This window comes from Cetorhinus maximus, chromosome 20 (assembly GCF_964194155.1).
Source record: "Cetorhinus maximus chromosome 20, sCetMax3.hap1.1, whole genome shotgun sequence".
Lineage (NCBI taxonomy): Eukaryota > Metazoa > Chordata > Chondrichthyes > Lamniformes > Cetorhinidae > Cetorhinus > Cetorhinus maximus.
The window spans coordinates 16,030,485-16,053,846 of record NC_135898.1 but is presented as its reverse complement, the minus strand read 5'-3'; the positions used below and the strand labels follow the sequence as shown (position 1 = coordinate 16,053,846).

The 23,362-nt window shown below is 41.4% G+C and overlaps 1 protein-coding gene across 1 annotated transcript in view; it reads left to right on the top strand.

The window, feature by feature from the left end:
- LOC144694896 (zinc finger matrin-type protein 4-like) overlaps window positions 1-23,362 on the top strand; it is a 157,187-nt gene that overhangs the window by 77,536 nt on the left and 56,289 nt on the right. Inside the window, exon 5 of the mRNA XM_078565630.1 lies at window positions 16,552-16,764. Within this exon, the coding sequence (XP_078421756.1) occupies window positions 16,552-16,764 (213 nt within the window). The remainder of the gene's footprint in view (window positions 1-16,551; window positions 16,765-23,362) is intronic.

Sequence of the window (23,362 nt, the reverse complement as noted above, 5' to 3'; positions counted from 1 at the left end):
GGTCATTTTTATTAATTACTCATTGTTGTAAAATTATCAATTCATTGCATTGATTGTTACTTGCAAGTTTCAGATTTTCTCCATACTTGAACGTTTTTTTAAAATTCATGTTTAATGTTGTGCCAAACCAGGTCATGGCAGCTGCTGCTGGGTTCCTTGCTGAAGGGGAATGAGAGGCTCACATAAAGTCTGATTGCTTTTTGGAGGGCTGGGAAAAGGGGTTATTCTCACTCCAATAGAAATGGAAAAGGTTGGAAATGCACAGCACGTCTGGTGGCATCTGTGCAATTAGTGCAAATTATGGACTTGAGGCATTGACTCTGTTTCCCTCTCCACAGATGCTGCCTGGCCTGCTGAGTATTTGCAGCATTTTTCTGTCTATATTTCAGGTTTTCATCATCTGCAGTACTTTGCTCTCTGTTTCATGCTACGTGCTGGGCATTTGTTAAGTGTGGTTAGTTTTGATTTGCTGGAAGATTTTGCCATTTTTAAACTTGAAGGTGAAACCCGGAGTCATGTGCCAATAAAATATGCCACTTTTAATCCTAGACATTCTCATTTGTGCATGGGATTGTCTGCCATGCTTCTGAGATTCAAACCTTTTGGATGTTACTGTCCAGATATTGTATAGGGCCAGGTTCAAAGAAGTGGAGCTGGTTGCATAATATGAACGACCAAGTTGTGTGTAATTGTCTGACAAAGCCATGGTTGTAAAGTGTATCATACTGAAAACTGAGCTTTTGATGGGTTTTATAAATAGAGGCAAGAAGTTTTGCTAAACCTACATAAAACAGTTTGACCCCATTGTGACTCTGGCTCTTAATCCTGGGCATCCGAAGGATGTGAGGGAGAGGGATAAATGGAGGTGGGGATAAGGAGCCCCGAAACAGGAGAAGCACCAGGGCCCATGATTTCTCTTCCTTGGCCCTGGTCAGAAATAACAGACATGAAATCATGGAGAACCAGTGTTTTCCAAGATATATATCCTGAATGGATAAGACAAAAGAATGTAAGAATTAGGAGCAGGAATAGGCCATTTGGCCCCTTTGAGCCTGCTCCGCCATTTAATAAGATCATGGCTGAGCTGATTGTGGCCTCAACTCTACATTCCCGCCTACCCCCCCATAACCTTTGACCCCCCTTGTTAGTCAAGAATTTATCTATCACGGTCTTAAAAATATTCAATAACCCTGCCTCCACCGCGCTCTCATGAAGACAATTCCAAAGACTCACAACCCTCTTGAGAGGAAAAATGTTCTCCTCATCTCCATGTTAAATGGGCGAAAATAATTTAAGTTCCACCAGCTGCCATTGTGGGATTTGAACCCTTGTCCCCAGAAAATTAGCCTCAGCCTCTGGATTACTAGACCAGTGACAGTACCACTGCTCCACCATCTCCCCTATAAAGGGGACCAGATAAGACCGGTCCCCATTGGAGCCCAGTTTCATATAGCTTGTTGGCAGGTGTTGCTCATCCGAAAGTGTTTGGGTTCTTTTCCACCGGACACCATTAATTTTGAGAAACAACGAGCACAGTTTGTAGTTGGTGTTGTGGTTAAAGTTACTTTGTCACCTTATCTGAATATGGATTCCAGGATACCTATCTAATGGTATGATAACTTGATTCAGTAGAAATTTGGAAACAGTGACACAATCTGATCACTACCTACGGTGAGATATTTAGGGTCAAGTGGACTGATGGATAGTATTAAGTGAAAACGCCATCTGATCAAACGTTACCACAAGAGAACTTTTCAAACTTGCTTAATTAATGCTCATTGAATTTTGACTGCAGTTTTGTGCAGAGACACATTGTTCTAGCTATTGTGAAGTTACCTACTTTTTTGGTAGGGGAGAGACTAATTATTGTCTTTTATTTTTGATACAAACTGGCCTCATAATTCCTTTCTAGTTTTATTTTAGGAATCCAAAATTGCTTCAAAATATTAATTAAATATTAATAAAATTTAAAAACGACAAGATATTACAATCAGCATTCAACAATACTATGACAGGCAGCATCTGTGGAGAGAGATAACAGTTGATGTTCATTTCCTGCTTTTGTCTCAGATTTTGAGCATCCTCAGTAATTTGTTTTTTGGCAGCTTCATTCAACAGTGACAAAACTGCCTCCTTGTCATTTGGTTCAAATAATGTGATTTCAGTTTTCCCATCAAATATCACCTCGGGTGCTCTTCATCCAAATGGAATGGTAGGTCTCTGCCACTCGGAGACCCATGGTCAAAGTGGACCATGTATAGTTGCTAAACGAAAAGGAGAGGAATGACCTTGGCAGTATAAAAGTAGCATCAAAAGCAGTCAGTACCTGAACAATGTGCAAAACCATTTGCTTTGAAAAGCATGTACTCTTTTCAGTGAATTGTGGAGGGCATAGCTAACTGAGAAATGATTTGAACTCCCATAAAGCAGCTCGCGATAGTACATATAATGCAGAAATTAATTTTGCATAACTCTCAGCATATTGCTGCTATTCAACATAGCAACGCAATCTTGACGATATTTCTCTTAGTACTCTGGAGACTAATGGTGCTTAATAGAGGCAAAGGAGAGTACTGCAACATTAATGAAAATGCAGCTATGCTTCAGGTCATTTAAAACATGTGTTTTGTTTTGGTTAATAACATTCCAGCATATTTTATGCTGAAAACAGCGACACAGGTAATTACCAACAGATTTCATCTGCTCAGTGAAGCAGGCAAAACACATTGGAAAAGTCTTTCACAATTAGAAACATCTTCACAGTATTCCCATGGTTTATTTGGGAAGGTCTGTATGTGACCAACTCATGCAGACCAGACCAGAAGGTTTTAGTCCCAACTCCTGGCCTGTGTCGAGGTTGTTGACCTCAAACCAGGATGGCAGGAGGTGCATGAGAATTAACCTCAGCACCTCCTTGATTAGTGGGGAAAATTATAGATTCCTGCTCCCCATTTCAATCCAGTAACTAGTGCTGGAAGCACACACATAGGAATGTCTGCTGAAAGAAGACAGTTCAAGAATCCATCTTTAGTAATTACCTCAAATGACCTTCGATAGTTTGTTCTATTGATAACCTTTCTTGAGACATGTACTGATTCAGAATCAAATTCAGACAAAAATTCATGAAGGAAGCTAATTTTCAAAAGCATGTGAAAATATTAATGCTTTAATTTGACAAACACGCCGTTTATAAACTGGGTCGACTCCTCATTGTTTGTATCCAAGCTGCAATTTTTTTTTTGTAAGGCACAGTGTACAGCTAAACCCACGCTATGTAATTTGATTACAGTGGAGGAAGGATGTGTGCTGCTGCTCGCATTCTCTTGGCTAGTTTTGAATGATACCAGAGGCGAGGAAGATACAAGATGTCTAGGTAGCTTGGCAGCTGTAGTGGATGGCTGATAGAGGATGTTTCTCTGCTTTAACCCTTCACTGCAGTTCACACTGTACTACCATTGTGGCACAACTGCCAAAAGCACTTGTAGATATCGTCTTCCATGCCACAATGGAATTTGTTTTGTCCCTCCACTTTGAGATGGCGGTTAACAGGCTTCACCACAAGGAGGGGTTGATAGGACTTGAAATGAGAAGATTTGCGACCAGAGCTCAGCCTCCGTTTTGTTAATGAAGCATTAGCTAGGACCCATCTAATAAACAAGATTAGATCATCACCTCACAACCTTTGAACCCCACCATTTATAATCAATGAAGGCTGTGTTATTTTATAGTTTAGAAATATTTTCTTGCATCATTGTTCAGACAGTTTAGGGGGACTTTCCTGATCATTGTTGATCCTTCCTACAACATGGTGGCCACACCACCAGTCAAGACTGATAACAGCTGAAAGCAATGATATTCACAAACTGCTTGGGTTTTTGCACAAAGCACTGGGAGTGCAGAGCTCAAACCAAAGGTAGAATATTCAATGTGAGAGTTCCAATCTTAATTGACTTGAGAACTTCCATTCGACTGCTCAATACGTACGTTAATTTCCTTAGGATTAGGAGACAGCTTTTTTTTATCCTTCCATGGAATGTGGCCATCGCTGACAAGGCTGGCATTTGTCGCCCATCCCTGATTGCCCTTGAACTGAGGGAAGTTAAGGGTCAGTCACATTGCTGTGGGTCTGGAGACACATGTAGGACAGACCAGGTAAGGACGGCAGAGTTCCTTCCCTAAAAGGCATTAGTGAACCAGATGGGTTTTTACAATAATTGATGATGGTTGTCATGGTCAGCATTACTGAGACCAGCTTTACATTCCAGATTTTATGAATTGAGTTTAAATTCCACCAACTACCGTGGTGGGATTTAAATCCATGTCCCACAGACCATTAGCCTGAACCTCTGGATTACGAGCCCAGCAACATTACCACTACACCACCATCTCCCCATAACTGTATGAAATGAAGATGTTTTTGAGAGAAGGGAAAAGCTCTGATGCTTCTTTGCAGGGCTCTGGTTAACAAATTTGTGCAGATACTGCAGGAACTGATGTTTTGACTAGAATTGGCACATTTGGATTGGTTCAGCTGCAGGTGGGTTTGGCTTTGGGGTTGTGGAAGCATCAGCCAGGAAGGAGCTAGACCTAGTGGCAACCTCTAGATTCTTCAGAAGAATCCATGACAGGTACATTCAATCAAACTTTGCTTATATTTAACAAGGCTTTATATGGTAACGCACCGCTAGAGGACTAAATTATGCTGCTAACTGTGCCTTACTTTGAACTGAGAGATACTGATCTGCATATCTCATCATTGTGTGGTTACAGGTGCAGAGCTCCACTGCTGTTCATTTTCATCATTATGAGAATATGATGAAATTAAGCTGTTCATAATGGTCAGATGTTAAAACCAAGATCTAATGAAGCACTTGGCAGTTCTAAAGTGTGGTTTTGCACTAGAATGAAACTGTGTCATACCCAGAGGCAAAGTCCAAGATGACTTACTGGAAGTGTCCTTCCATGTCTTGCTTTAATTCATTTTGGGAATCAAAAGAATCATTCCCGCCCTTGGCATTTTTCTATCAATGTGCAAGTAAAACTGGCTCACATCAATAATTAACTATTTATCACAAAATGAAATTAGTATGATATCATATTTGTTTTTTTCTAAAACTGATTTCCCATTACCAGCCCTTGCCCTGTCTGGAGTCTCTATATATTAGGTAATCTAAGTCTGATTAGTTGCCTGAAGGTGAACAATTACTTGACTTGCAACAATACTGTACCAAACATTTTGTCGTTCTACATTTGCACAGTCTCTTCAGGGCAGAACATTAAACATAGATCAGAATATTAATTTTCAATTCAATGGGATAGATTTCAGAAGAATTCAACAAACACTATATATGTCCAAATGTTAACCATAAATGCAATGAATGAAAACAATGGGTTAATTGTTATTTTCAAGAAATGTCTGAATTGTTAGGAAGGATTATTGAAGAATTGTGGAGAGTGAAGTTAGTTAAAACCTAAACCGAACCTCAACCCGCTTCTGACCAGTCATCCTCCGGTTTAAATGGAGGCAGATTGTGGGGAGGATGGGTGACCAATCTGCTTTCAAGAAGTGGGTTGCTCTGCAAAGTCTCCCAAGGAGACTGCATGTTTCCATTCTAGTAGTACTTTTATTTTAACACATTGAGGCTGGGTTTCCCTAGGCTTGGAAATCCTTGTAGGTAAAGGCGGAGAGGAATGTTGGATCCATGACGTAAGTCTCTTTGCAGCACTGCTTTTGGGCCAAGGTGAACAGGACTGTTTCTTCTAGGCCCCGCAAGCTCATCTCCTTTAGAGACGCAATTTTGAGCTGACACCTCCTCCAGCTCCTTAATGCAATCGCTGACGACCCCACCATCCCACTTGTGACTCCATACCCCAGTCTCCTACTACCCGCCCCTCAGCCTCTGATTTTTTCATGATGTACTCCCCCTACTCACCATATTCAACTCCTTCCATAATCTCTGACACCTCCCCCCACCCCCACCCCCTCCCCCACAAGCAGCAACCCCCTTCTCCTGTTATCTCAGATTCAGACGTTACCGTCCCCGGCTGCTTTCCTGCCCAACAGACAGACAGAGCCTGCAAATCTAACTGGCTATCAGACTGGAAACCAGCTGACGATGCGTAAAAGCCATCCTCCATTAAATTTCTGGAATCAGATTTCCCATTCGAAACAAAGCAGTTAATTTTGAACACGTAGGGATCATAAGTCAGGAATGACAAATCAACAGATACAAAGGCTTAACATTTTCTCACAAAAAAATTTGCCATTTTGCCATTATCGTAAGCGCTCTGCAGCAACACTTAATGACATTTCTCTCATACAGATTTGTTTTTGTCTTCTGTACCTTCTGTATCGAATGAGCAATAAATAATGACCAAGCTGCAGAATACTGCATTTAACAGAAATACACTTCTGAAGAGAAACCTGACAATTTTTCATCTCGCTCAGCAAATACCATGTGTCTTGAAGTCCCACTTCATCAGCAACCTGCAAGACATCACTCATTTTGGTTTAAAATGCTTTCCATTTTGACATATGTCATTCTTTATAAAGAACTAAACAAAACTGATCATATTTTAATGGCTTGCAGCGAACATCACTCCAGCTGGTCATAAATGTCACCCTGAACAGCCCTCCATCATTCTTAGTGCCCTCTTCCTCCACTGCTCTTATGAGGTAGGCAACTAAGTTTAACGTACCCACCAAGAAAAGCTGGAAAATAATATGTTTGGTATTAAATGAGTGTACAATGACAAATTGTAAAGATAAAATTTATGCCAGGGCTCTGTACAGAGTCATCAGCCATTGAGGTTCACTATTTAAAAACCCAGTTCAGATCCTCTCAATGATTTATTGAATGACTAACTCCTTACCAGGCATTGGTTATCCCATTACTTAAGGCCTTGAATTTCCTCAGATCTTCTGCTGCAGTAACTTTGCCACAAGTAGGGTATCAACCCCAGTTCCAAAGCACTTCCCGCAAATCTGCAGAGGCAGCAGCAGAAACCCCAAGGGAATTATAATTTATGCCACCCAGAGAAGTAACAAGTGACAGCATATTTGCAACTGCTACATTACTATTATTATTACTGCTTTGTGATTGTCATCAGTGTGTGTGTTTTACATAAAGACCACTAACAAACTCAAGATTATGCAAAATCCCAGTGTTTTCAGGTCTTTATGATGTTTGCCAACCTCCTCTGAGGTGGCAGTGCTGCAGCACAAGTGACTTGAGCAACCCTGGGTTGGAGAAGGGGTTAAAAAAAAACCGCCAAGGTCCTGCTCCTGATCATTATCAGTGACCCCTGGGGAAACTGGCCTCCAAGACAGGACAGGGTGAGGCTGAAGTGACATGCCCACCTCGAGATCAAATAATTTGCCAGCACTTGTTGGTTCACACATGAATGGTTAGAAGCTATAACCAGGATAAATCAAGATGCTGCCTAATGACACCCTAGATTTTTGCTTTAAAATTTGATGAGCCTTCCTGCTCAAACAGTTGACTGGTTCCCTGTGAGTAAGCTGTGAATAAAACTTTGTGGAGGCCGGTCTCCGGTCAGCCATTAAGGCATAGAATATAATAGTACAGCACAGGAGGAGGTCATTCAGCTTTCAAAGAGCAAACCAGTTAGTCCCACTCCCCTGTCCCCTCCTCGTCCTTCCCCCATATTCCTGCAAGTGTTTCTCTTTCAAGAATTTATTCCAATTCCCTTTTGAAGGTTACTATTGAACATGCATTCCCCACCCTACAAGGCAGTGAATTCCAAATCCTAACCACGTACTGCATATAAAGTTTTTTCCTCATGTTGTCTCTTTTACCAATCACCTTAAATCTGTGCACTGTGGTCATTGGAAACTCTCTTTCTTAGCTCTATCTAAACTCTTCACAATTTTAAGCACCTCTTTTAAAACTCTTCAGCTTTCTCTGCTCCAAAGAGAATAACCCCAGCTCCTCCAGTCTATCCATATAACTGTAATCTATCATCCCAGGACCATTCCAATAAATGTGCCTCATACCCTCTCTCAAGCCTTCATATCCTTCCTAAAGCGTGGTTCCCAGGATTGGACAGAGTACTCCATCTGGGGCCGAAGTAATGTTTTTTATAGACTGAGCATAACTTCATGGCTTTTGCACTCTATGCCTGTCTTTATAAACCCCAAAATCCTATATGCTTTCTTAGCTGCTTTGTTAACCTGTTGTGCTATCTTAAAGATCAGTACAGAACACCCCTAGGTCTCTCTCTTCTTGTACTCACATCATCTCATTGAATGGCGGAACATGCTCAAAGGGCTAAATGGCCTACTTGTGTTCCTGTCTTTCTCATTGTTTCCATCTGTAAATGGCCCTTTTTGGAAAGTTGGTTGGCCACCGCTCACAGACAACCAGTGGAAGCAGCAATTACATTGTGATGGGTAACAATAAAGAGCAGATTCAAACTGATTATCAAACTTGGCTTTCCCAATATTTCTCTCAGAAGAGATCATATAGCTATGAAAAGCAATAGTAGATGGTTGATGTCAATGCTGTATTCCAATCTGGAGAATGATGATTATGACAGTTCTCCAGTCACGTACTCTTTAATAGGGAAAGAACAATCAATGCCATTCAGTACCTTCTTCTAATTATAGTTGTTATTTTCCATTGAAGCATGCAATTTCTTTTTCATATTCCTTGCAATGCAAGAAATATGAATAGAGAATTCTTCTGCCATAATAACTTCACCCTCACATTGCAGTCAAATACAACTCTATTCGGAAGCAGTGTGAATCGACAATACCCAATTAATGTGGCTTAACCCAAATTGCAGATCATTCCGAAGGCTCCCAATTTGTGTCAAATTATGGGCTCGTTTAATTTGAACTCACTAGAAACTAGATTAACAAACATTCTGACAGAAGTCAGAAGAGGACCCTGGTGATGGGAGGATGCTTTTCTAACCCTGGCCGCCTATATTTCAATGGCCACCATAAAATGTGAGAAAGAAGTGACTAACATTCCCCCTTATTGGAAAATGCGTCTTTTATTTCTCACCGCCTCAAGAGAGGGCAGTAAAGAATACAAGTTAATTTGATGGGAAACGGTTCTTGCCAATCTACAATTCCCCCTCCCCATTCCATAGCTATCAGTTGACTGCTGAGCTGGATAAGCACACAACTTCTCTCTATTTTAAATATCTGCTGGGAAAGTCAGTATATTATTTACCTGACTCTTAAACTTGCCTTGGGAAATGCAATTCAAACTCTCTGTGAATCATTGATGCCACAGTTGATGCAATGACACAAAGAGGAACTTGGTTTAATAGCGCCCTTTCAGATGTTTACAAAAAAGTAAAGAATTAATTTGTCTTGCTGTTAATTATGCACAAATGTCAGATGAAAAATGTCTCCAATCTTTACATCTCACATAAGTTTTAAATAAATGAATTGCTAATTTCCTGTTTTACCCTCCGTATCCAAAAAATAAAATGACATTTACTGAACATGGATAAGAAAATGCCAAATGGCTAAACTGCAGAACATGGGCTAGTGCTGTTTGACAAGAAATGTTTATTGGATGGCAGACAATAAACACAGTTTCAGTTTGAAATGTTTCGCCCAATGAAACCAATCAGCCTGTATTCACCATACCAATGAACATATGCCATGCCTGTTCCAACAGCAATGCCCTGGAGAGGTTCGGATTATGTCAAGCCTCAGTTCCTCACTAATTGGCTCTCACCTGCCAATCTCACTCCAGCAGCTTGTCCTGGGGCAGAAGTCCCAACCCTGCAGATTCTAATGCCTGCCTTATTACCCTTGTCAAACATTCTTTTTTTCTCTTCCCAACTTATGAAGGCTCACAAATTCAACCAGCATGAATATACACCCATGTGCACACCCAGAATTTCAAGAGAATGCACATATGCAGCTTGATGTGTGCACTGGTAGTGCTTTGTGATTATGCGCAAGTCAGATGACCAGTTGTGTGCAGGAATCATTATTTGATTTGTAGTAGCCCTAATTACCTAGATATGCATTGTTTGTTGAGCGTGGGATTTTGAGTTATGGCAGGAGTTAAGTGAGACAACAGGGATGCTGTAATGACAATATCATTCTGGTCCATTGTGTTGTGAGACCTACGGTTCGTTTTAAATTAATTGTTAAGACTTGGGTCAATTAAAATTCCAGACTAAGTTAGGAGAGCTGATCTAAAAGGGACTTCCAGTTCAGACCAGCTACGGACCATGCTAGGTACAAATGTGTTTTCCATAGGCTTCATGGAATTTATCAAGCTTATCACACTAAGTACAAAAATGTGATCCTTAACAACAAGCAGTTGTAAGCAGTCACATTCACTGTGGAACATCAGTCCTCGAACTCCAGTTGACTACCATGGTTGTCTCTTGATTGAAGTCAACCTTCTTTCTTCTCGATGATGCATGCTTAGTGTCTTACAAATCATTATTTTATATGCTTTTTCCCAGCTTGGCTCTGTACCAAATTAGGTAGAACTTCTTTTCTGACCATATATGATCAAACGAATTAGGAGTAGCAGTAGGCCACTCGGCTCCTCGAGCCTGCTCTGCAATTCAATAAAATAATGGCTGATCTGATTATAACCTGAACTCCACATTCCTACCCACCATTTATAACCTTTCACCCCTTTGCTCATCAAGAATCTTTCTACCTCTGCCTTAAAAATATTCAAAGACTGTGCTTCCACTGCCTTTTGAGGAAAAGCGTTCCAAAGTCTCAAGACCCTCTGAGAAGAAAAGATTTCTCTTCATCTCTGTCCTAAATGGGTGACCCCTTATTTTTTAGCAGTACTAGATTCTCCCACAAGAGGAAACATCCTCTTCACATCAACCTTGTCAAGATCCCTCAGGATCTTATATGTTTGAATCAAGTCACCTCTTACTCTTCTAAACCCCAGCAGATACAAGCCTAGCCTGTCTAACCTTTCCTCTAAGACAACCCGCGTAATTCAGTTATTAGTCTAGTAAACCTTCTCTGAACTGCTTCCAAGGCATTTACACCCTTCCTTAAATAAGCAGACCAATACTGTACACAATACTCCAGATGTGGTCTCACAATGCCCTGCATAACCCCCGTACTTTGTAATCAATTCCCCTCGCAATAAACAATAACATTCTATTAGCTTTCCTAATTACTTGCTGTACCTGCATCCTAATCTTTTGCGATTCATGCACTAGAACACCTAGATCCCTCTGTATCTCAGAACTCTGCAATCTCTCACCATTTAGATAATATGCTTTTTTTTTCTTGCCAAAATGGATGATTTCACATTTCCCCACATTATACTTCATTTGCCAGATCTTTGCCCACTCACTTAACCTATTTATATCCCATTGTAGCCTCCTTATGCCCCTTTCACATCTTACTTACCTACCTAGCTTTGTATCATCAGCAAATGTGGCAACCTTACCATCAGTCCCTTCATCCAAGTCATTTATTTAAATTGTAAAAAGTTAAGGCCCAAGCACTGATCCCTGTGGCATCACTAGTTACATCCTACCAACCAGAAAATGATCCATTTATGCCTTCTCTCTGTTTCCTGTTAGCTAGCCAATCTCCTATCCATGTCAATATGTTACCCTGTATACCATGAGCTTTTATTTTTTGCAATAACTTTTGATGTGGCACCTAATCAAATGTCTTCTAGAAATTTAAGGACAGTGCATCCACTCATTCCCCTTTATCCACAGCACATGTTACTTCTTCAAAGAACTCCAATGATTGGTCATTATTAATGTAATTGTTCTGCTGCGGTTATAACTTGAGTTTGCAAGTATTTCAAGATCCTCTTGACCATATGATTCATGCCTGTTGTTTGCAGGGGCTTCAGTCTCACACTTCCTTGATACTGTTAACTTTATGGCACTGGTGCTTTTTTTTGTCTTTCACAGTTCTTAGACCAAAAGCTCACACCTTTTGTGGTCACTTACCTAACAATGACAGCTTAAAAGTATGCACAGAGCCTGTTTCTATAGCTCTTTGCCTGATATAGTGTATTTACAGTCTTGTACTGGACAAAGGGTCGTCAGTTTCCCAGAGGCTATCCAAAGTTTAAAGCATTTCTAATAAAGTTTTGCATGAATTGAATTGACCATCTGAGGTCGCTCCTCAACATTTCATATTACTTTGTACAAAACTTTAGCTAACATTCAGCTGAGCTTATCCATCATGCTTTGTGGTTATGTCACATAAAGAATACAATTTTAACAGATACACTTCAAGAAATGACAACTAATTTCTAACAGTGCTACAATGACAAAAAAAAGCCTAATCCTATATTATCAAATCTGGATGATAGATTGGAGTTGCTCACTAAAACATTGAATGCTTCTTACTGCTGTCAGCAGAGTTAAATTTGGTGCTGCACCAACATAAAACTTTTAATGATGCTGTATCAATCATAGCAATGTGAATGTGACATTGAAAATTAATGGTAGCAAGGTAACTGAGAGCCTTTCAAAGACAGCTGACGTGGGGAATGGTAAGTGAAATGAGATCCTTTTGCACTGTTGTGCTGAAGAATATCTGACCTAGCCATGTCTAATACAGACACCGGGTTGCCAGAAAAGGAAAAGGTTCCAATCCACATCCTGATGAAATCAAGGGGCATTTTTTTTTAAATTGAAATTAAAACGTAAAGTTTGAATTCTGAAATAAATATATTAGGTAACAATAGTTACAATAGAGCTAGTGGTGAGACACCACAACAAATGAGAACAATTAATTTAATATATGTGTTTCCATTTGTGAAAGATTCCTCACAATGTCGGATTCTACAGTGGCTTTGGCAATGTATTCGTTATCTTGCATCAATCTGTGCTGGGGAAAAAATGCAGCATTTTATCATCTGAACGACCAATATTAGAGATGGTGTGCATCACAAATTTACTAAAGAAAGAAGGAAGAGAAAGCCCATACGTGGCCTCTCTATCTTCTCAAAGCTGACATCTCCAACTTGCACATTCTCATAGCCAATCGGTTGCACAGTTAACAAAACAAAAACAAAAATAAAAATACCTGGAAAAACTCAGCAGGTCTGACAGCATCTGCGGAGAGGAATACAGTTAATGTTTCGAGTCCATATGACTCTTCAACAGAACTAAGGAAAAATAGAAGAGAGGTGAAATATAAGCTGGTTTAAGGGCGGTGGTGGGGTGGGGGGGGGGGTCAATTCCTGTTCAAAACTCTTTGGCTTCTTTATTAACCCACTCAACCACACCCATTCTCACTATCTTTCCTTTGTAGAATCATAGAGTGAGAACAGCACCCAAGGAGGCTCAGCACATCCTACCTGTGCTGGCTTATGAAAAAGCAAAACAATTAGTCACGCTCCCTTGCATTTCCTGCAAGCCCAGTAAATATTTCCCCTTCAAGTGTTTACTCAATTCCCTTTTGAAAGTTATTATTGAATCTGCTTCCACCACTCGTTCAGAGTGCATTCTACATCATAATAACTTGCTGCTTATTTTTTTTCTCATGCTCTCTCTGGTTCTTTTGCCAATTACTTGAATCTGTGCCCTCTGATTGTCAACCCTTTTGACACTGGAAACAGTTTCTCCTTACTTATCCCTTCAAATCCTTCAATATTTTGATCATTTTGTTTTTTTTTCCATAGTCTAACATCATGACATTGCTCTTCTGTAGTTTCAATCACAGTTTTTTTTTGAAGGGCTATCATGCTAACCTTTTCCCAAATGAGAGGTACATCCTCAGTGATTATTGACATTATTCCATCATCCCTTGTCTATTCGTACTTGGGAATAATTTATTTCTTCATTCATGGATGAGGGTTGACCAACTTTCTTTCTTGAATGCTCCATACACCTCGTGGTATGCATTGTCATTGCCTGGAGTCAGCCATGTTTCTCACATTCCTACCACGTTCTAGTTTATGTCACAGAAATCTACGGATCAGGCATCTATTCCTAATGCTTCCGACATTGGTGATATTCACTTTACTGAAGATTTCCCTCCTCCTTTGACCAGTGCCTGGTCCTGAAGATCTCCTTGCATTATTGCGTTCACACCTGTCTGTCAGCTACTTTCCATTCATTCAGTATTGATTTGTCTTTTGCCAACCTCCCATCTATCTAGTTGTTCTTTATAAACCCCATTGTTCCTGCTTTGTTTAGGTGCATCCCAGCTCTCTTGTAATAGTCATTCTTTTACCAATCAAAAACCATAATTGTGCACCTATTTACAGTGGCATATGTTCAGTGGCCAGAATTTTACATTTGGCGTGCGGGCGTGTTCCCCTTAGTTGAAGGGTCAGTCACGAGGGAACATAAGTTCAAGGTGAGGGGCAGGAGGTTTAGGGGGGATGTGAGGAAAAACTTTTTTACCCAGAGGGTGGTGACGGTCTGGAATGCGCTGCCTGGGAGGGTGGTGGAGGCGGGTTGCCTCACACCCTTTAAAAAGTCATAACATTCAAGGCTACGGGCCAAGTGCTGGTAAATGGGATTAGGTAGGTCGGTCAGATGCTTCTCACGTGTCAGTGCAGACTTGATAGGCTGAAGGGCCTCTTCTGCACTGTGTGATTCTGTGCGTCCAACTTATACGAACGTAATATGACACGCGATGTTTTTATTTATTTATTTTTTAAAAGCGCTTCAATCTCCCTGAGGCAGCTCCTTGTCTCAGGGAGATTGAAGCGCTCTTTCGCACACATGCACGAACTGCGCACCAGGCCCACTATTCCTCCTCCCCCCACCCACATAGAAAGCGCTCAGTGCTACCGCTTGTGATCCACGCAAGGTGGGCCTTAATTGGCTCACCTGTGTGAAATCGCGGTGCAGGGCATTTCGCGGTCGGCGGTCGGCTCACCGACCACCCCTGTGATCTCCCACTGAGCCCACCCGACGAGGGAAAAATTCAGGCCAGTGAATATGGACTTTGTAAAATCTGGCATCTGTTTAGTATCTCCATGGCCAGAATTTTCCCGTCGGTGATTTGGGGGCGGGGCCCGCTCGCCGACGGGAAAATGACGCGGGATGACGTCAGGAGGAACCCCCTACGTCATCCCAGTCCATTTAAATTTTTAGGAAGGCGGGAAGACAGCGAAATCAGCTGTTCGCCCGCCGACCTGTCAATGGCCAATTGAGGCCATTGACAGGATCATTAAGCTCATTGAAAGACCTCAATGCTGGTGGGCAGGCCAGGAGCCCCAGCGGGCTTCTGAAAAAAGATAAAACCTCATCCACCAGCGGGATGAGGTTTCATGTTCAAAAACTTTAATAAAGTTTCAGTGCCCCTTATTAACATGTCCCATCTCGTGTGACATTGTCACATGAGGGGGACATGTTAATAATGTTTTTGATTTTTCTATTTTTAGAGTTTTTTAACCTATCACTAATCTCCCTGAGACAGCACTTAGGCTCAGGGAGCAGTGCGCTCTTTTGCGCACATGTGCGAAAGAACGCACTTTCACAGTTGGGGATTCCCTCCCCCCCCCGGCACAGGAAGCACATAACGCTTCCCGTCGGGCAGGCCGCTGGCGGGTCTTAATTGGCCCGCCCACTCAAAATGACGGCGGGCCCCATTTCAGCGGTGGGGGTCGGCTGCCCGCCCACCGCCGAGTTGGTGGGGCCCACCCACCGCCAAGTCGGTGGGGCCCACCCACCCACCAAGGGCCAAATTCTGCCCCATGTGTGGTCCTATTTGGTGGGGTTAATGTTTTTGCCCCTATTTGTTAGCCTGTTTGTAAACTATATATCTCAAAACTAATGGACAGATTTCAACAAAAATTGCTACACAGTGAATGGTCCAAGAAAGGGCAAATTAGCTCTTGTTGCAGATGCAGATCCAGATCCTGGATTTTTTGAAAGGATCTGTTAACATTGGGAGATGGGGTGAATTGAAATTTTTTTAAGAATGTTGTGGGTTTTTTGATTTTGAATGTGATTGACTGTTTTAGAATGTTGTGGATTGACTCAGCGGCAATTTGTCACAGGTGTCAAAACGTGAGCCGAGTTTTCAAAGCAGTTTGTTGCATGTGGATTGGCCTCAGTGAGATAGAAGCTCTGAATAAAAAGATTTTTTTTTCAGCTTTGTAGTTACAGAGCATCAACCAGGCAGGGAAAACCCTCAGGAAAGAGTTGTATCTTTGTAACAACATTGAGTTAACACAGCATGGTGGAGGTATGCGCTCTACTGAGGGCACTCTACACCTATTTAAATATATGTCAGCAACTTATATAAAGTACAATTTATAGCACTTTTTACCAAATGGAAACTTAACCAGAGGCTGACACTACCAGAAATAATTGGACACTGTTAATAGGTTTTTCACCGTGCAATGCAATTGCCATGATATCAAGAAAAACCAATAGTATTCACAAATCATGGACCTATCAGATACTAAAAATTAATACTTTTAAGAAATTAAGAATTAATTTTAAATTAAAAAGAGTTAAGAAATCCGTTTAATTCACTGTCTATGTGATGGAAGAGTGGAAGTATTGAATATTCAATCATACTTTACACCATGATGACTTCCTCGCCCCATTTAATCCCTTTATTCTTTTTTCTCATCACAGAACCAAAGCAGATTTCCTCGAAGCCCAGTCCAATAACAAACCCCTCGCGACAGAGAAGAGATTCAGACAGGTTCTGTCAGCTCTGCAATGCCTGGTTTAATAATCCAATGATGGCCCAACAACACTACGATGGTAAAAAACACAAGAAGAATGCAGCACGAGCAGATTTATTAGAGCAACTCGGTCAGACACTAGACCCTGAAGCACTCCGAGGTAAACCTTTGAAACAAACTTATTTGGAGTTTAAGTTCATAGCATTTTGCCTCTCCAGTCACAGTTGCTAAGCCCTGTGGGTCAGGGTGGGTGCAGTATATTAAGAGCGTCGATGCATGATATCACAGAGTAACCAGTCAGCAGCTCAGTTATATTAATCATTCAGTTACTGGACTCAGTATCCCCGTGTTGAGCAGAAACAAAGATATTTTGTCAAAGGGACAAATAATTAAATTAATAAATGAATGGGATAATTGCCCTCGGGTTACTTATATGAGCATTTTAGTATCCACTTGGGAATGCCTTTGACAGATGTTTGGCAGTAAATTGCCTACCCTCCTGACTATTGAGATTAGGGAAGAACAAATCTTGCATTTCAAAGTCTTCCATGAGTTTGGTTCAACCTCAGCAGTTACCTCCAGCCTTATGTCCCTGCCCACATATCCCATTCCTCAACATTGCTCTATTCTCCAATCAGCAGCCACTCTTTCAGCCATTTCTCTCTGGCATTCCCTCCCTGTGTCTGGTCATGTCATTCCTGCTTTCAAAAGCTTTCTGAGCCACCTCCTTGTTGTTCAACTTTCAGTTCCCCTTCTTCCCTCTTTTCCCCCTTTTCCCTGCACTGTCCACATTTTCCTGTTGCTCTGTAAAGCACATTGAGAGAAGAATGAACCAATCTGTGCCAGTGAGAGTACTTTTTTGCAATACAGCAGAAATTGTAAAATCTATTATCAGCTATTCATTTTCAACAGAAAGCACATCGCTGTGGAACAGGATCCAATTTTGGTATATCAGTACGCTAGTCATAATCCAACATCAGGGTTCGAATTGAAAGAACAGGTTCAATCATAACCATTAGTGTCATGTTATACGGGTAGATTGGGATATAATCAGAAACTTCCTTTTCAGATCCATTTGAATTTTATTATAATATTGCAATTTAGTCTTATTTCATTCAGTTATGAATTAATTACTTTAATGTATTTTCAAATATTTTTTTATTTTATCACTTCTGTTTCCCTTTAACAAGAGCAGAAATATTATATGAATTAGTTTAACTTTAGCCCACAATATTTATTACTTAGCTTTTATTGTTAATGATGCAGCTTTAATTTCCTTTTTAAATTTTACATGGTACATTTATTTTGCTTTTGTTTTAATTCAGTTTTGGTTCATTACCTTCACTTATAACGTGTTTCATTTTTGTTTGATATTTTAGTTTACTCTCTTGGTATTTTTGAACATTAAGTTTATTCTACCCTGTGGTAATAAAGCCCTGAAGGTTTACAAACCAAGATTATTTTACCTCTTTGTTCAGTGAAGTCAAGCTGAAATTTTAAAATGATGTTTTATTTTTAAAAATGCCTCGACTGTCTAGCTGCTATTGAACCCATGTATTTCTGGTGCTATATGCAAAAATTAAATAGGCTCAGTCTGTATACTGGCAAAAAGGTCTACCTGGTATCATTAGATTCTTTTCGCAACACTGACTTCTCTGTTAATATGATCTACATTTTATGGTTTGTTCTAAATCAGAGGCTGCTGGAGAGATAGGGACGGAATGATTCAGAGATGTAAAATTCCTTTCTGCAGAAGGGATTTAGAAAGGTGTTTGTCAGAGATCAGTGATGAATAGGATATTTATCACTTCATAAAGTTTTATGTTATTTATTTCTGATATCTGGCTACTAAATTTAAAATAGGTTTCTATGTTATGGGATATTATCTCTCGGAATCTTATGGCTGCTAATTTCTAAAGTCTGGAAATGATGCGTATCACTGCAATGTGTCACGGGAAATGCATTAGCGGCTAACTTGGATATCTCCAAAAACAGGTGCGTGAAGCGTGATTCACCAGTGTCAGTTCAATGTAATACAGACAACATGCCAAATCCACGCAACTTGCTCATGTTTGCTACATGCAGCCAGGGTTAAACATGTGATTCATTGGTTGCACACATCAGCAGAACATCCAAAATCATAAATTCCTAGCACCACTTAAAGCTAACCTGCACTGCTTAAAGCCAGAGCCTGCATTTTACTGAATACAGTTGCTTTTGTTTGACATCATAGCATTTACATTGTATGGTGAAAAAGCTGTTAACAATTTCCAGTTGTTTCTGGCAGTGTCTGGTTTAGGTTTCCGTTTAGTAATAAGTCCTATAAGTTGTATTTGTATATATGTTGTTCACGTTCATTTAAAGGGGAGGTGCATTTGGGATTGAAGCAGGTGTTGTAGTCATGCGGGAACTGTATCTGAGCAGGAAAACAATAAAGAATGACATAATATGGGAGAGAATAGGTTCAAAGGATTTTAGATTCTTCATTCGAGGCCTTAGTGGAGGAGATGGAAAGTAGGATAGTGTCTTTCAAAACCTAGGGGGCTGGGAGCCTTACAGGCACACACTCAAAAAATGGTGGGTGCAAATAGCTCTGGAGGTCAGAGGTCAGAGCCAGATGTTAAGAGTTGATGACCTGGATGCAGTGCTACAAGAAGTTCAATGATTTCACAGGAGTTGTCAAGGTCAGAAAATGCACCTTCAAATGCCACATCCTACAAACTGTACCACTTGTCTCAGCCATTGTTCGCTTCACAATATTCCAAACACTCATCTACAAACAATGTTTATCAGTCAGGACCCATAGCTCACATTCATAGCTTTACCAAACCTTAACTGACTTGGCACTGCTGCAAGTCTGAAATTCACATCTGACAGCTTGCACACTTCCCGCTAGTCAAACATGACAGCTACATCAGCAAAACACATTACATAACATTCACTGAGAGACTTCCCTCTGCTTTGCAGAAAATGGCAGCAATTAGCCAGAGGGAGACAGGCATGCCTGCACGTCCTAACCCCATTAAGGAGACATTGCTGGCCATTATTAGGATGGCCATTGCTGAGGCTGTGACCAGCAGCAGGACTGAAACCATTGAAGATGATGGTACCCTCAGAGCTAATCCCTCTTCTCACATCTCACTTTCCTCTCATCACACAATCTCTTCTGGTTTTCAAACTACAGATGGTGTAAACATGCACCTCTTATTTTCCCCCTCCACTCGTCTGCTTTTTCAATGGAGGAACATCAAGAAGTGAGTGATGATGAAGGCACAACACCATCAACTGTTTTACAATGGCAGCCACCAGTTCAGATACTGACACAGCGAATATCTGAGAGGATAGGTCAGAGGTGGGGTCTGCTCAGTGGTGAGACACTGAGCACAAGTGGGCAGCAGCCAGGGCAGGGGGCAAGAATATTGCTGGTGCCAGCTCACCACAGGGTGAGGTCACACACAAGTCCCTCTGCAGAACACTTGGACGAGAACATGGATGGAGCAGTTTACAGAAAAACAGTGATGGATATGTACAATGAAGGGCTTGGGACAATGGGAAGCCTGCTGGAAAGCAGCCAATATCAAGGAGCATGGAGGAGTTCAGCACTAACGTGACACAGAGTTTTGCACAGAGCTTGGAGACCATCCTTTCCAGTATGGAAATGGTGGCCAACTCCGTTCTCACACTTCTAGACCCAGCCTTGATGCAGCATATGATGGCCAATGTTACAACTTACATTCAGACACAAGCAGCAGCTATCCAATGTCTAAATGCAATAAAAGCTTAGACTGCTGTCATGCAAGGTTGTGGATTGCAGCATGCAAATTGATTTGTAATGTGTCATGGCAGTCCAGCAACCTGTCCTCCAATACCAGCATGGAGCACAAACCTGCTGTCCTATCTCGGGAAGGCATAATTTGTCCTCCCACCCCGCCGCTCTACAAGTGCCCTTGCTTTTGCCTGTCACACAGCCAGGCTTCTGTCGCTCATACTGAGATGCAAGTGGGCCTTCCAGGTTCCGAGCTGCTCGGGGCATCCTGAAAGGCCATCTGCAGTCTCCTCTGAAGGTCAGCAGCCTTCCAGAAGGCAGATTGCAGTCACTGGGATAGCTTTGCACAGGAGCACCAGGATTGGCTAATGCACACCTAAAGCGGGTACTAAGGGAATGCACAAGTGTGGTCAATTTGTATTTGCGTACAATATGGCATGTTATGTTTTATAAGTTTGGTTTATTTTTGTGGTGGCTCTGCACTGTGGCTAAACAGCCGCTGTGATGGTCAATAACAGAAGGAAGGTCAAGTACGAGATTGTTGGTGAATACAATTACTGATATTATACTCCGATAGGTTTTTCATGGACAGAAGGGGCTGACTGTGTTGTGTCCTACATTCCTCTTCTCTTCTTCCTCCTCCTCGTGCTCCTCAGCTACTCATTGTACAGCCTGTGGCAAGGGCTGTTCCTTCATAATGGCGAGGGTGCACAGCATACAGTGGGTCACTGTGAATTTTGATGGCAACTTTGCCGAGTGCAATAGGGCTCCTCCAAAGTGTTCCAGACAGTGGAAGCCTTACAGTACACCAGTGGTCTGCTGTAGTGTACTTTTGTGAGGCAGTTTGGCTTTCCTTGTATGCATGTTGTGCACGAGTGCTTGTGTTGCACATTGAAGCCTTGAACCAGGTCATCAGCAAATGCAGCTGACACAGTGGACTGCTGCAGAATGAGGGCATCAAGACTGCTTTTAGGATTTCAGGCACAGACCTGCATAGCTTTCTGCCTCTGTTTACACACACCAGCTGGATGTAGAGGGAGTGAAAATCTCTCTGAGTTCCAGTATAGGGCAGAATTGACAAGGGGCTTGTGCATAGTGATGTGCAATGGTCAATGGCATGCTGCACCACGAGGAACCCTGCAATCCTAAAAAAAAACCACGTGCCCACTACTCCTGCTCATCTCTGACAAGAGAGAATGAAATGCAGTTAGCAGCAAGCACCCAACTGCTGTTGCTTGCCCAGGTCCCATGGGTTTGCATTGGTGATGAAAGCTATTGGGTAATTTACATTCCATCCTTTTTAATATTTACACTTGCTGCTCAGTATTCAATGAGCAATGCAAGAATGAGATTTTATTTCCTTATTTGTGGAACAAATCATGTTTGACAATGTATTTGTGACAGCCATTTATAGCGTGATATACTGACAAGCTACTATTAGTTAGAGTCATTGCAAATAGCAACTACTGAGTGACAAATAAATAAAAGCACAAAAATCATGCAGAGTCATTCACATGGTTATATTTTGGCTCTGGGAAACCAATCATTTGAATGTCAAGTGATTAGCAGTTGACAAATAAAAAAAAATGCTAATAGGAGAACATTTGTGGTATCATTGAGGAAAATCATGATTTTTAGAATGCATTTTTTGGACAGCGAACCTTAATCCAAGCATAAAATTACAAAGAGACATGGATAAATGAAGTGTGTGAGCAAAACCCTGCCAGATGGAATTTAAGCAGATAAGCAGAAGGTTATCAATTTTGGACCAGGAAAGTAGATCCAGGAACAGTGGAGGTCCAAAGAGATTTAGGGGTCTATGTTTAGTGGTCAGGAACAAACATAATCGAAAAGCTTAATAGAAAGTTAACCTTTATAACTAACAGGTTAGGATGTAAAAGGCAGCATTGCAAAGCCCTGGTTAGATCACATCTGGATTTCTGTGTACAGCTCTGAACACCAACCCTTAGAAAGGATATTTTTTTTAAATTCTTTCACAGGATGTGGGCATTGCTGGCTAGGCCAGTATTTGTTGCCCACCCCTAAATGCCCTTAAAATGGTGATGGTGAGCTGCCTTCTTGAACCACTGCATGTGCTGTAGGTACACACACACACACACTCTATTAGGGAGGGAGTTCCAGGATTTTGACCCAATGACAGTGAAGGAACGGTGATATATTTTCAAGTCAAGATAGTGAGTGGCTTGAAGGGGAACTTCCAGGTGGTGGTGGTGTTCCCATGTGTCTGCTGCCCTTGTCCTTCTAGATGGTAGTGGTGTGGGTTTGGAAGGTGCTGTCTAAGGAGCCTTGATGAGTTTCTGCTGCAAATCTTGTAGATGGTACACACTGCTGCCACTGTGCGTCAGCAGTGGAGGGAGTGAATGTTTGTGGATGAGGTGCCAATGAAGCGGGCTGTTTTGTCCTGGATGGTGTCAAGCTTCTTGAGTGTTGATAGAGAGAAATTTTTTTTTTGCTGATGGGGGAGTCCAGGACAAGAGATCATAACCTTTAAATCAGCAACAGGCTATTCAGGACAGAGGTTAGGAAACACTTCTCACAAAGGGTAGTGGAATGTGGAACTCTGTCCCACAGAATGGAGCAGACATGAGCCCAATAAAAACCTGTGATCAATCGAATTTTGCTAGTGAAGGGTATTAAGGAATTTGGAGTTAAGGCAGGTGAATGGAGTTAGGATAGAGATCAGCAAAAGATTTCATCGAATGGCTCGAGGAGCTGAATGACCTATTTCTGTCCCTATCTTAACAACAAATTTAACTCTCTTGCTTTGGATCAGCAGCAAGGTGCATTTCACAGAGCTTGAGAACGTTGAGCTCAGAAAGAGAGGTCTGTGTATTTTTAGCAGTGGGAGCTGCACATCAGAGCTGTTAACTGGAATCCTACTGCCCCGCTCTTTGTCCAGTCCTCTCTGGCATTTCATGATTCGAGCAGCTTCACTTGTGTTAATGCATTCCATATTCTAATGACCCTCACC